This window comes from Sarcophilus harrisii, chromosome 3 (genome assembly GCF_902635505.1).
Source record: "Sarcophilus harrisii chromosome 3, mSarHar1.11, whole genome shotgun sequence".
In the NCBI taxonomy this organism is placed as follows: Eukaryota; Metazoa; Chordata; class Mammalia; order Dasyuromorphia; family Dasyuridae; genus Sarcophilus; species Sarcophilus harrisii.
This window is the reverse complement of record NC_045428.1, coordinates 415,698,709-415,711,077: the sequence shown is the minus strand read 5'-3', so window position 1 is coordinate 415,711,077 and position 12,369 is coordinate 415,698,709. Positions and strand designations below refer to the sequence as shown.

The window sequence follows — 12,369 nt, the reverse complement described above, 5'->3', positions numbered from 1 at the left end:
ATCTCTGTTGCTTCAGAAATGCAGTATGATCTTATATTGGCAGAATTTTGTTTGGATTTGCTCCAAATAAATTAATGATGGGAGGCTAAAATTTCTCTCCTTTACCACTGTCATCTGCAAATTTCACCCTGGAAGAAAATGGCATAGGATAAATATCTTTTTGAAAGTTTAGTTATGGACTTGTGTGTGTGTGTTCCCAGTGCTTAGCACAGTGTTTGATAAATACTAACTAACTTTATTGACTAAAGATAAAGTCAGTTTGCACTGGGGTTGTTGTTAACTCTTTGTGACCCCACTTGGGGCTTTCTTGGAAAAGATACTAGAGTGTTTTTTCATTTCTGTTCTAGCTTATTTTACAGATGAGGAAACTGAGATAAACAGAGTTAAGTGACTTGCCCAGGATCACACAGCTGGTAAGTATCTTTAGACTGGATCTGAACTCGGGCCAATGAGCCTTCATGATTTCCAAGTCCAATGCTCTATCTGATGTACTGATATTGCACTTACAGTTCTTTACAAATTTGTTCCTTAATTATTCCAAATGCGCATGTTTGAGAAGGTACAGTTTTCCTACATAGGACTAAAAACAGGTTAACAATACACTAAGAAAAAATGAATCTTTGAATCTCAGAATTTGAGAGTTGCGAGATTCTTAGTAGTCATGTAATCCAACCTATACACAAAAGTAATCTGCTCTACAACAAACTCATTTAAAGGCTACTGAGTTGCTCTTGAAGACTTCCAAATGAAGGAGAACCAGTCATCTCTCTAGTCAATGGATTCCACAGTTTTAATGGTTAGGAAGCTTTGTCCAACATCAAACCTTAATCCGCCTTTTTGAAATTTCCATGTTTCACTTCTGTTTTTGCTCTGAATGAACATAATTCTGCTTCCATATGTCTGTCCTTTAAATATTTGAAAACAACTACCAAATGCTCTCCTGATTCTTTTGTTCTCTAAGATTAACACGATCCATTCTTTCAATTGATCCTTAAGGTCTTTCATGATGCTATCATAGAGGCACTGAACACTGAAATGTTTCAGTATCTTTCTTAAATTGTGGTGTCTAGAACTGAGTCTAATATGTTTGATTAGGGCAGAGGATGGAGCCATCACTTCTCTACTCCGGGAAGCTTTGTCCTTCAACCAGCTCAACATTACTTTTTTTTAGCTGCTAAATTGCATGCTGACTCATTGAGCTTGTGACCCACTAAAATGCTAACATCTTTTAGTTTGTAATTTTATGGTGTCAGCTGCTAAATTTTTTTATACTGTAACTTAAGCTAAATTTGCAGCTTAAAATAAGAAGTAATTGTTTAGCATGGTGTTTTGGTCATTGAGATTATCCATATTATCAACAAATTTTTCTGTTCCACTGAGCTGGTTGGTCCATGAGTATGACAATAATGGCTAGATTTGTAAAGTTAACAACAGAATAAAAATCAGAGAAAAGAACAGGATACTATTTCAGTAGAGTGAAATATTTCAATTAATAATATATAATCTGTTCATTTAACAGTATGGAAACCCTGGCATCATGACTAACTTGGAATTTCTTCTAAATGATCAAAATAACAAATAGTTAAATGAGTGTAACTCTTGGCATTCATGGTTAACAGCTTCCACCTAAGGCCCATAGAATGATTTATTAAAAACTAGGCATGACAGAGGAGATAGAGGAAATATCCAGGAGTTAATTAAGCATAGTCAATGAAATCACAGGTCTAAGGTAACATAAGCCCTACTGGTAAATCTTTCTTTTATTTCAGTTTGCATGGAGATTCAATGCTTTGTGAGGCTTGAGACTGAGCTGAACAATCAAAGACAATTATGTCTCAGTTCATAATGTGTTCACAACACGATAGCGGACCCAGACACAGAAGACAAAGTAGAAATGGAAAACTGTGGCTGTATCCTAGAGGAATTTAATTTTGCCTCAAGGTAAAATTCACATGTATAAAATAACTGAAAATCAAATTTACAGGAGCCCAAATGAATATATTAGCCATATTAACAGATTATATAAAGCTGAGAAGGTGCCCAGGAAGAAAGGAATAAATAAACTGCTGAATTCTCATCCTAAATATTAGCATGCAAGGAGGAGCAAAAACCAAAAAAAATTATCAAGTAGACTGAAAGCCAAAAATTAAGCTCACATTTCCAACTCACAGTTTTTGATCTTGAAAGTCATTTCAATTTCTTTTTTACTTTTCTGAAATGGAAACTCAATTTATAGAAACATAACTTAGCACTTGAAATCAGGTTTACCTTATAGTCAAAATACAGCCATCCTTTGGGACATAATCCATATTGTTTTGGTACATCTCTCTCTTTCTCTATAACCCAAATTTTTTTACGCTTACAAATACTGGACATAGGAACAGAGCAATCTTCATTACTCCAGAGTCCTTGGAGAGGGGAAAGTTAAAAAAAAAATAGAAAGGTCTTGAAAATAACATTGATTCAATCACCCCTTCGACAAATGCTGTGACTTACTATAGCTTACTCATTCTTAATATTTATTTTTCATTCTGGCAACTACAGTATAAATAATGACTCATCATATATTTTTCAAGCAATATTAGGTAACTAGGTAACATAATGAATGAACTCTAAGAGTAGTTATGTACCTGGAGATTTTGCAAAGGTAAAAAAAAAAAAAAAAAAGCTTCCAAAAATGAGGACTCCAGTTGACATCATGTGAATATTTTGCTCATGAAGAATAGAGAGTACAGTTATCCTTTCCACATCATGACTTTCCCCATTGTAGTTTCAATAGATTGTGGGTTAGAATAAGAAATTAATTTGGAATTTTTGGGGAATTTTGCAGAAGCCACAGAAAACATGAAAAGGCCAGCAGACAAACCAGAAAAAGTTTGGAAACTCAGGAATGCATAAAATATAAATACAGTATTAAATGATATTAGCATATTTTATCTTACAATACTATAATAATGTATGTGAGGGGGTGGGGTCCAAAAATTTTTATGAGGTTTGTCCAGATCACAAAAGGCATCAAACCCTTAACTCCTGTGATATGGAAGGGATAACTTAACAGTACTTTGTTATACTAACAATTTTGTTTAAAAATGTTTAGCTTTGACAAAAAATGAAATAAAATAAATAGAAGATTGCTTAATAACTTGAGAATTTTATAGTGAGGAAGTTTCTTAAAAAATAGCATGGAATATAACATTTAGATTTACAATGGTGACATTTTAAAACTATTATTTGGATGTCTCCAAGAAGTTACAGAGAAACTGATATAGCAAAATATCAAACTTCTAGCAAAAACTACTGGGCAACACACACACACACACACACAAACACATGCGTGTGCATACATACACACAAACCCTCCTATTTCTACTTGGCCATTTTGCCATTTGTAAGAAACAAGATTTTCTAGGTGGGCATTTTCATGAATTTTAGAAGGATTTCTAAGCAGAGGATTAGATCTAACACAACACAGATTGCTTTGAAACTGAATTCCCCATGGACTGGTAGTGCCTGCCAATTGAACAGGGCAAGTTCACCACCCTAGTATCAGCAATGTGAGGCAGAAAGAATTCATAGTTTGAAATGGGAGACTTCATTCTTTTCTTGTTTAAATGAGCCTCTGTATTTCCAAACTACTTTCCATAGACTATTGTGACACCTGCTGGTAAAAGCAAGCTGACTAATCACAAGGTCTTTCCTTTTCTAAACATATTGGGGAGGAACCTCAAGCATCTTTCATCATGTGGACTTCTTTTCTTCTGCTGCTCCTGACATTTGGTCACGCGGTTAGCATAAAGCTGTATCTCTTTTCAGGGTCAATGGAATGCTCCCATTTATTGATTAGAAAGTAGGAAATGCTCTAAGAGCAATGCAGCTTTCAAATAATCTCAGGAAAGAGCCATGTAATTTGCCATGGAATCTAAATACGCCTGATGGTAATTATAGAAGCTGGCTTTGTCTTTCTTTTTCTAAACAGTGGATGTTAACACTGCTAAGTTGGGGGATGAGTTATTTTTAATTAAGTGTGAATGCAAAATAATGATACAAGCAATAATAAAAAAACAAATTGACAAGAAGTTTACACAGCCAAAACAAAGGCTCTTAAGGAAATAAAATGCAACACATGTTTAAAATAAAGGATTGCTAAACACAAGGTGCAAATGGCCACCCTACTAGGCCAAATAGCAGTTACCAAATAATAGTTAATGACAGACACTTAACAAAAGGATATGGACACATTTTCTCAAATCCAATTTATCTTAAATGTGAACATTCAAATAAACTCACAAAGGCTAAAGAAAACTCTAGCCAACTAATTTCCATCTACCAAGAATAATGAATGAAAAAGGATGCCAAAGGTCTGTTTCTTCAATGAGAAGAGTCCAAAATGGATAATTTTTTTAAAACCCAGGTTCACAGGAAGTTACCAAGTTGTAATTATGATCATATGGATAATAATATCAGTGTGTAGACTGATAAAGAAAAGCAAAATAATTTTTTGAGGAAAAACCTATCACTACCATTCTCCTACAATGCTGCTAATATAACAAAAAATATTTCTTAACCTCCTTCAAAGTATTAGTTTATGAAGAATATAGCCCAAAAGATAAGCAAAAAAGACCTGTTTTGGATGAAATGAAGCCACACCTCTGACTTTGATTATTCACAGATCTTTCTCCTTTATTATCCCAGTTCTGGTATATTAATGGTGAGCCATCTCTCCAACTATAACGAAATAAAAAAAAAACCAAAGTCCATATTCCCTCTCTCATTCTGCATACACATTTTAACATTATCCATGGGATCAGGGTAAAGTGGTGAATCAAGATCAGTATGTTCCTTTTACTCATTAAGGTATACAATGTCAGACAATAAGTAATAAATTATGATTGAGAGATGTTATGCACTGATCATACAGATTGGTATAATCATTCTGAAAATCAAGTCTGTCAATGAGAATTAAATGCTATTAAATGCAAATCATACTGAAATCCATCATTAGGTCTTTCTTCACGGAGGCCAATCCACCAATTTTTATTATTCTTTGATAGCTGGCAAAACAAACAAACAAACAAACAAAAAAAGGAAAAACAAAGTCAGTATTTATTTTTTCTTTTTATTTTATCCAATTATCTAGAAAAAGACAGTATCTACCACTTCAAGAAAACTTGCACTTTTGTTACCTTAAAATATCTCCTATTCATAATGAAAGAAAATAGTAAGCAATAAACATAAATAATCACAGATCTCTCCCCACTGCAAAAGAATCTTTAACAAATAAATTAGCATCCCATATTCAATGGTAAAGTGTCCAACTCATTAAAAATATTAAAAAATGAAAGTACAAATCACATGAAGAGATAATAATTGACTTTCTCTTTTGATTGAAAAATTGTTTCTATTTTCTCAGGGATACTGACTGGTAAAAACTAAAAAAACAACTCACAACATAAAGATCATTATTATAACTAACAGTATTATCTTCTCCGTTCAAACAGAGGTAAGAAAAATGCAAAAAGTCCCCATTACAAAGCTGATTCTTTTGTTTTACCAACTGACTCTTATGTATTTGATGGATTTTATATCATTATTTCTTAATGGTTCAGATGTACAAATATAAGCATACTAAAGCTTAAAATAAAAATAAATGTACTTCATTTTCAAAAAAATTTTAGTGTTAGAATTATGACCCAGGAAATTGAAGCTCTCTCTTTCCCTATATTTTAAAGCCTGAACACCCAATAACTTGACTTTTAGGGAGGGACTAGTAAGCACAACAGTCTTTATGCCTTGAAAAGTCAACATATAGACACCATCACAAAATACAATCCAATAGGAACTTAGTACACTTATTAACAGATGGTTCATGTCACATATCTGTCTTCCAACAGCTCCTTTTTACATTTAGAGTATTAACGAGGATTTTAAAGTTAGTTTGAAGAGTAAGTATTTACCAATCTACTCCCTGTTGTGCTTTTTTAATATAGCTTTTCAGTTGCTGAAAGAGTGAAAGACAAAATAATGATTCACTCTTTTCTCTGGCTAACAGGTTTATGGAAAGGTTTATGAAAACATTAGAAAACATTTAGTTAAAATTGTTCTTTATTAGCCTTTTGGAGGGGGTTTTGTCCTGTTTATATAATGGTTAGATCTGGTCACGCAACTATATTTTCTTGTTTCTCAGTACTGTTATAATTCTAAGAACTATTTAAGTGGGAGGAGTATCCAAGTAAAGTTGAGCAATGCCAAGAAACAATTACCCTGCTTCTGCTTTCTAAGATGCTAAAGGTAAAAGGAGAATCCCAAATGGGTTTTCTGTGTTTTAGTTCTTTCTCTAGGGAGAATGTGGCTCCATTTTATTTTACTACTCCAATAGGGATAAGCAAAATAAGGGATCTCTTTATTTTTGACCTTGCAATCAATTTAAGTGGTCAAACACTTAAATTAAAAAAAAAAACAACAACACTATTACTAACAAGAAAAAGATGCTTTAGGAAATTGAATGTGCCCATATACTTCCTAGCTAAAACCAGGCCATCTGGCTCCTCTTGGGACCTATCCCAATGCTATACAATGCCTCCAATACTGGCAAGGGTTTTCATAAAGATAGCCAGTTGGTAGTTAGCTGAATATGCTAGATGCTGCAAGGTCAGTCTGGTCTCCAGATGGGAGGGTCAGAATCTGAGAAAATGGTACTAGTCCCTGTTAAATTCCTGGGACTTCTCAATCCAACTGGATTTTCCATTTATTTTTGCCAACCCCACTGACTGTGAGAATAGAGGTAGAGGAAGAAATTTATAGGGTCCTGCAATCACTCAATCCTGGGTTTTGAGTTAGAAGGGCAAAAGGAGCCTTAGAGCTCTTTTAAGGTAATTCCCTTACATTAAAGAGGAGAAAAATCAAAACAAGATGTCATTAATGAAATGACTTCGCCAAAGTCACAAAGCAGTAAGTGACAGAGCCAGGATTCAAATTCATGTGCTGTGACTCTACATTCAGTAGTGGCAAATTCAGTGTTCTTTCCAGTGTACCAAACTGAGTGGGAGGAGAGAATAAGGGGAAAGCACAAAGAATGATTGCCAGGAGGCTGTGAAAAGTCTTCCAAGAAAGGTTGGGATGGAAGTATGGTGGCCATTCAAAATCCTATTTCATTGCTGATCAGTATGGAAGGTTTAATTTGCTTAGTTTTTTTTTTGACTTGGATTGGTTTGCCCTCATTATATTACCTAGTAAATCTTCTCTCCTGTAGGCTCCACATATTTGTGCTAGGCTTAGTGAGGACACCTTACTTTCCGTTTAGCCCTCCTGAAGTTTGACAGAATTCCAAAACATAAAGCCTCAATCTCCTTCACTGGCAGGAATTACTGGAGTGACTGACCCACCTTATATGGACTAGGTTTTATTCCTTGATCAACTATTATAAAGTACTATGAAAGTGCTGGATCTGGAAAGGATCCTGTAGGACCACCTAGTTTCTCCTTCTGTCTTTAGGCAGAAATATATGTAAACCATAGATAAAAGATGAGGCTTCATTTCATTTTCAAAGATCTCCAGAGATAAAAGCTCCCTTGATAATCCTTTTTCCTGTTTAACAAGTCTCATGTTCTTTTCCCCAGCCAGTTCAAGTTCTTAATCCTATGGCTTAAGCCCATTATTTTTCTGTCCTTAGTGGAGAAGGGGAATTGCTAGTTACTATCTGCTATACATGAAATCTGTATAACTTGAAAGCAAGGAAAACAGGTGATTTTAATTAAAGAATAAACTTTGCAAAAGTAAAATCCCTGTTTCTTTTTCAACATTCCTGCTAATCAAGAAAGAAGCAAAATGAAATGAATAACATCCATATGCCAATGTCAATTGTTTCACCTCAGTACCTCTAATAGAAGATTAAAAAAATGGTCATGTTTTCTAGAAAGCTTCAAAGATCTGAAATCAACATGAAATGTCTCAAAAGAATATGGAGGGAGCTAATGTTGAAATATTCAAGATTTTTTTGTATAGAAATTGTATCTGATTACCATTTTTATTCTGCTGTGGATAAATTCTTGTTCAAGTGCAGAATGAATGGTGAGTATATCACTGCGGAGCCAACCACAGACAAACTCAAAACTCATCCACTCAGAAGGATCACTATGAAAAAGGTATTCAGTTCCTTGATGAAAAAGCCATGGTTCATCTAAAATATAAATTTTAAAAATCACGTCAAATGATGTATTGTATACTTAAAAGAAGGCATAATCAGATTGACTTTAAAATTTGTCAAAATTTTTTCTCTTTTAAATACTCAAACTGTTCATTTTCCTGAAAAAATATTTTGTTGATATTTAAAAGTTTTACATCAAGCCATTTCTGGATTAGCTCCCTGCTTGCCTTGAAATTAATCCTCCATTTTAATAATTAAAACCAGGCCAAAACAACCAACAGTGACTATACCTCAAAATTTAGGTAGCAATTCTTTTCTGGTAGTTACCCATCCCTTATCTAAAGCAGTGAGGTGTGTTTCACTGTTCTCTGGGATTAAAATTAGACATTATTTACTTAGGAATTATTTAGAATTGGTGTAATAGCATTTCAATAGCATTTTCTGACAGCAGCTTTGAAAGGAATTTAGTCCCATTTTAATAGATGGAGAAACTGCAACTTCCAAGTAGTAAAAACACTTGCCAAGGTCATCAAGCCAGGACTTAAATCCAAATCTTCTAACTCTAAGCCTAGTGCTCATTTTACAAACCATTTCTTGTTTTTAAATCACAAATCATAAAAAATGGAAATAAATTATATAATTATCTAGGAACACTTAACTACATCACTGACTTTAAATGTGCTTTTGTTTTAGAATGGTAAAAAAAAAAAGTGCTGATAATGATAGAAATGGAATAATCCATAACAAAATGAAGATTTGTCAAATAATGGCTTACCATGCTTGTACCAATTTGGGATCTTTGGCTTAACACCTGCGAAGAAAAAAAAAAGATTTATAAATAAAAACAAACTAATTAATTGAATATTTTCTCAGAAGAGGCTTTTTATCTAAAACAGTTTAAACTTAAAAATAATACTTTTCATTTCAACTTGAAAATGCTTATTACAATTAATTAATTAATGGAAACAATTTGTGATACTTGATATATATGTGTGTATACATATATATATGTATATCTGACAATATATACATATATGTAAATATATGGGTAAAACATTGCATATTCGTAATAATGCTACTGATCATACCCACTAACCATGTAGACATATTAAATGCAAAAAATGCCAACATGACATATTTTTTACTTACATCTGAATTAGTGTGAATTTATCTGGTGAAGTGGTTGCATTATTTGAATTTGCATTCATTCTCTCTCTCTCTCTCTCTCTCTCTCTATATATATATATACATATATATATATATATACATATATATATATATATATACATATATATATATATACACACACACACCCATTGAGTCAGAACCAATCTCTATATTTTACATAATTATAACTGTCAATAGTGTTCATTTACTATCAATAGTATTCATTTTAAATAGGCAACCTTTGAAAAGAATTTACCATTTACATTATTTGAAACCTAAGCATACCTGCAGAGGCCATAATTCTGCAATTACAGCAGAATATTTTGATAACTTGCATTAATAACTGAATTCTTAAAATACCTGGTAGCATCTTTTCTCATTTTCTTTTAACACTCAAGAAGCTATCATGCCTTCTTTCTTAAAGATATACAGTGCAATTAATTAAACCTATTCAGTGGACAATGTATTGTTGAGGTTTCTTTGTTTTTGGCGTTTTTGGTCTGAATTTGTAATTTTGTCAGTGTAGGGAAGTTCCTGCACTGGTGCAGATTGAACATTAGTTTATCACTTGTGGACTTAATTGCCTGGAAAACTGAGAAATTAAATTATTTGCCACATATGTGTAAGAGATAGGTTTTATTAAAACCTGGACTTCTAGCATTGAGGATGACTCTCCATCCACTAACTCACATTACCTCTTGGCTGATGAATACATAAAGCTTATATATGCTAGTTCAATATCCTTGGGGAAGAATACAAAAATCCATCACATACACACCGACTTAAGCTCTTTATGTTTTTACCTCTTGGTATTTTACATATCCATTCCCGTTTGGAACCACACATCAGGGGCAACAAAGTTTTGTTTGCCAAGTACACAGCACAATTTCTTGCATCTTCTCCCAAATAAGTATTTTCTAAAAATGAAGCAATAACCTGTAGCAAAGAAGGTCATTACTCCTCAATAGTAATCCCAAACAAGAGTTTTTAAAGCTTTTTTTCCCTTATAAGAACCATCCCTAGCAATAGTCATTAATTTTTTTTTTTTGGAGAGACATTCAGAAATGCTGGTTTAAAGTTTCAATTAATATCTGCTGCTTCCCATTGTGGAGAAGCTACTTAGCAAACTAGACACGTCTTCTAAAGGAGCCTAGTGGCCAACTTTTTTCCCTTCTCTAGAAGTTGCAAATAAAAATAAGTTTTGTGAGTATGTGTGTATGTTTTAAAAACTTTTAGGATTATGTTTCATGGACACAATTGGTTATAGCCTTGGGATTCCTAGTAGTTTTTGCAAGAATCTCAAGGTGTTGTCAGATTTGAGTAATACTGTTGATGTAAAGCTCTTTGGGGCAAAGCCCAAGATTTTATGCTACTAATATCTCCTTTCTAACATCTAGGTAGTTTTAATCTTGAAAATATATAACACTTTCCCAAGAGAGATCACATAACCTAGAAATGAAGAAAAAATCCTCAATAATTTCCCCATACAACTATGAAATGACAAGATTCCATTATCTTGTCAAAACAGGAGATGGTCCCTAGGTAAAAGACATACAAAATTATTGATAGTTGATAGTACAAATGGTTTTTAGCCAAAAGGCCATTTGCTGACTGAGGTAAGAAATGATTAAGATGGAACCTTAAGATCACATATTTTCCATTCCCATATATAAAACAATTCATATAAAACCATATAAAACCAATTTAAAAAAATGATAGATGTTTAGAGAATGTGCATTTTGTAGTTCATTGTGCCCAGAGAGAAGTGGTGGGGATTTAAGTCAATAGCTATATCTTTTTTAATCTCATTTACTTTGTGTAAAATGTTTTACTTAATTTTCCCTTAATTACTTAATGTATTTATTTTGTTTAAACAAAATAGTGCTAAATAATAACAACATTAAGTTTTACTGTCCTCATAACAAATGTAAACAAAATTAACAAAGTTTTCTCTGAATTATTTAATTTGTTTATTTTATTTAAACAAAACAGTACTATGTAATAACAACATTAAAGTTTTACTGTCTTCATAACAATACCACACCATGGGTAATGGAATTAATGTTAGAGGTGTGAGCAGTGAACAGAAGAAGCCTTTGCTTTGATGTCTGAAGATTTGAGTTCAAATTTTGCCTCAAGTGTTGATTATCTGTTTAACTGTGAATAAGCCTCAGTCCCTCATCTGAAAAATAAGGGGTTGTATTAAGTGACTCTTCATTTACCTTTTTGCTCAGATTTATTTTACTATAATATTTTTATTTTCCCAATTACATGTAAAACATTATTTTACATTTGTTTTTAAAATTTTGAGTTCCAGATTCTTCTCCCTTCCTTCTCCCCTCACATTGAGTTAGGCCCATGTGAAGCTGTGCAAAACATTTCCATAAAAGTCATGTTGCAAAAGAAAATACAGATCTCCCTCTCCCCCAAAAAAATAACCTCAAGAAAAAAAAAGTTTTAAAAAATATACATTTCAGTCTATATTCAGAAACAATCAGTTTTTTCTCTGGATTTAGATAGCATTTTTCATTATAAGTCCTTCAGAGTAGTCTTGGATCATTGTATTTCTGAAAATAGCAAAGTTATTCACAGCTTTATCTCACAACTTTGCTATTACTATGTACACAGTATATTTCACTTTGCTTGAGCTCGTGGAGGTTTTTCTGATTTGCTTAGATTTTATGTTCTCCATTCTTCAGTTTTATAAACTGAGACTCAGAGAGAATAAATGCCCACAAGTAAAAGCATTATGATTTAAATCCAAGTCTTCCAATGCTGTTCAGTATTGTATTCACTATACTGTGCTACCTTTCGCTATATATTTCCCAAATACTTCATCAGAAGTATTTAATTGTGTTGTGTGTCCTTTCATATAGTTCTCATGTATACATTATATTGCCTTGTTGCAACCACTCCAAGCTTTATCTGGGTCTTCTTAATGACTCTAGCACAGATGAAAAATCTTGAAGGATAATGGTGGTGATGACTTTTGCAACCCTATAAAATAAACACATAGCTAAAATTTCCATGTTTAAAAAGTTATGAGTGATTTTGATTTC

General features: G+C 32.9%; 1 protein-coding gene across 2 annotated transcripts in view; it reads right to left on the bottom strand.

The window, feature by feature from the left end:
* The window catches only part of PLA2R1 (phospholipase A2 receptor 1), a 151,723-nt gene that overhangs the window by 22,971 nt on the left and 116,383 nt on the right, over positions 1–12,369 (bottom strand). For both annotated transcript variants that reach the window (XM_023499238.2, XM_031960589.1), the window contains exons 15-20: positions 10,114–10,246; positions 8,919–8,954; positions 8,019–8,176; positions 4,987–5,051; positions 4,622–4,725; positions 2,269–2,408 (exon numbers count right to left, since the gene is read on the bottom strand). In XM_023499238.2, coding sequence (XP_023355006.1) covers positions 2,269–2,408; positions 4,622–4,725; positions 4,987–5,051; positions 8,019–8,176; positions 8,919–8,954; positions 10,114–10,246 — 636 coding nt within the window. The remainder of the gene's footprint in view (positions 1–2,268; positions 2,409–4,621; positions 4,726–4,986; positions 5,052–8,018; positions 8,177–8,918; positions 8,955–10,113; positions 10,247–12,369) is intronic.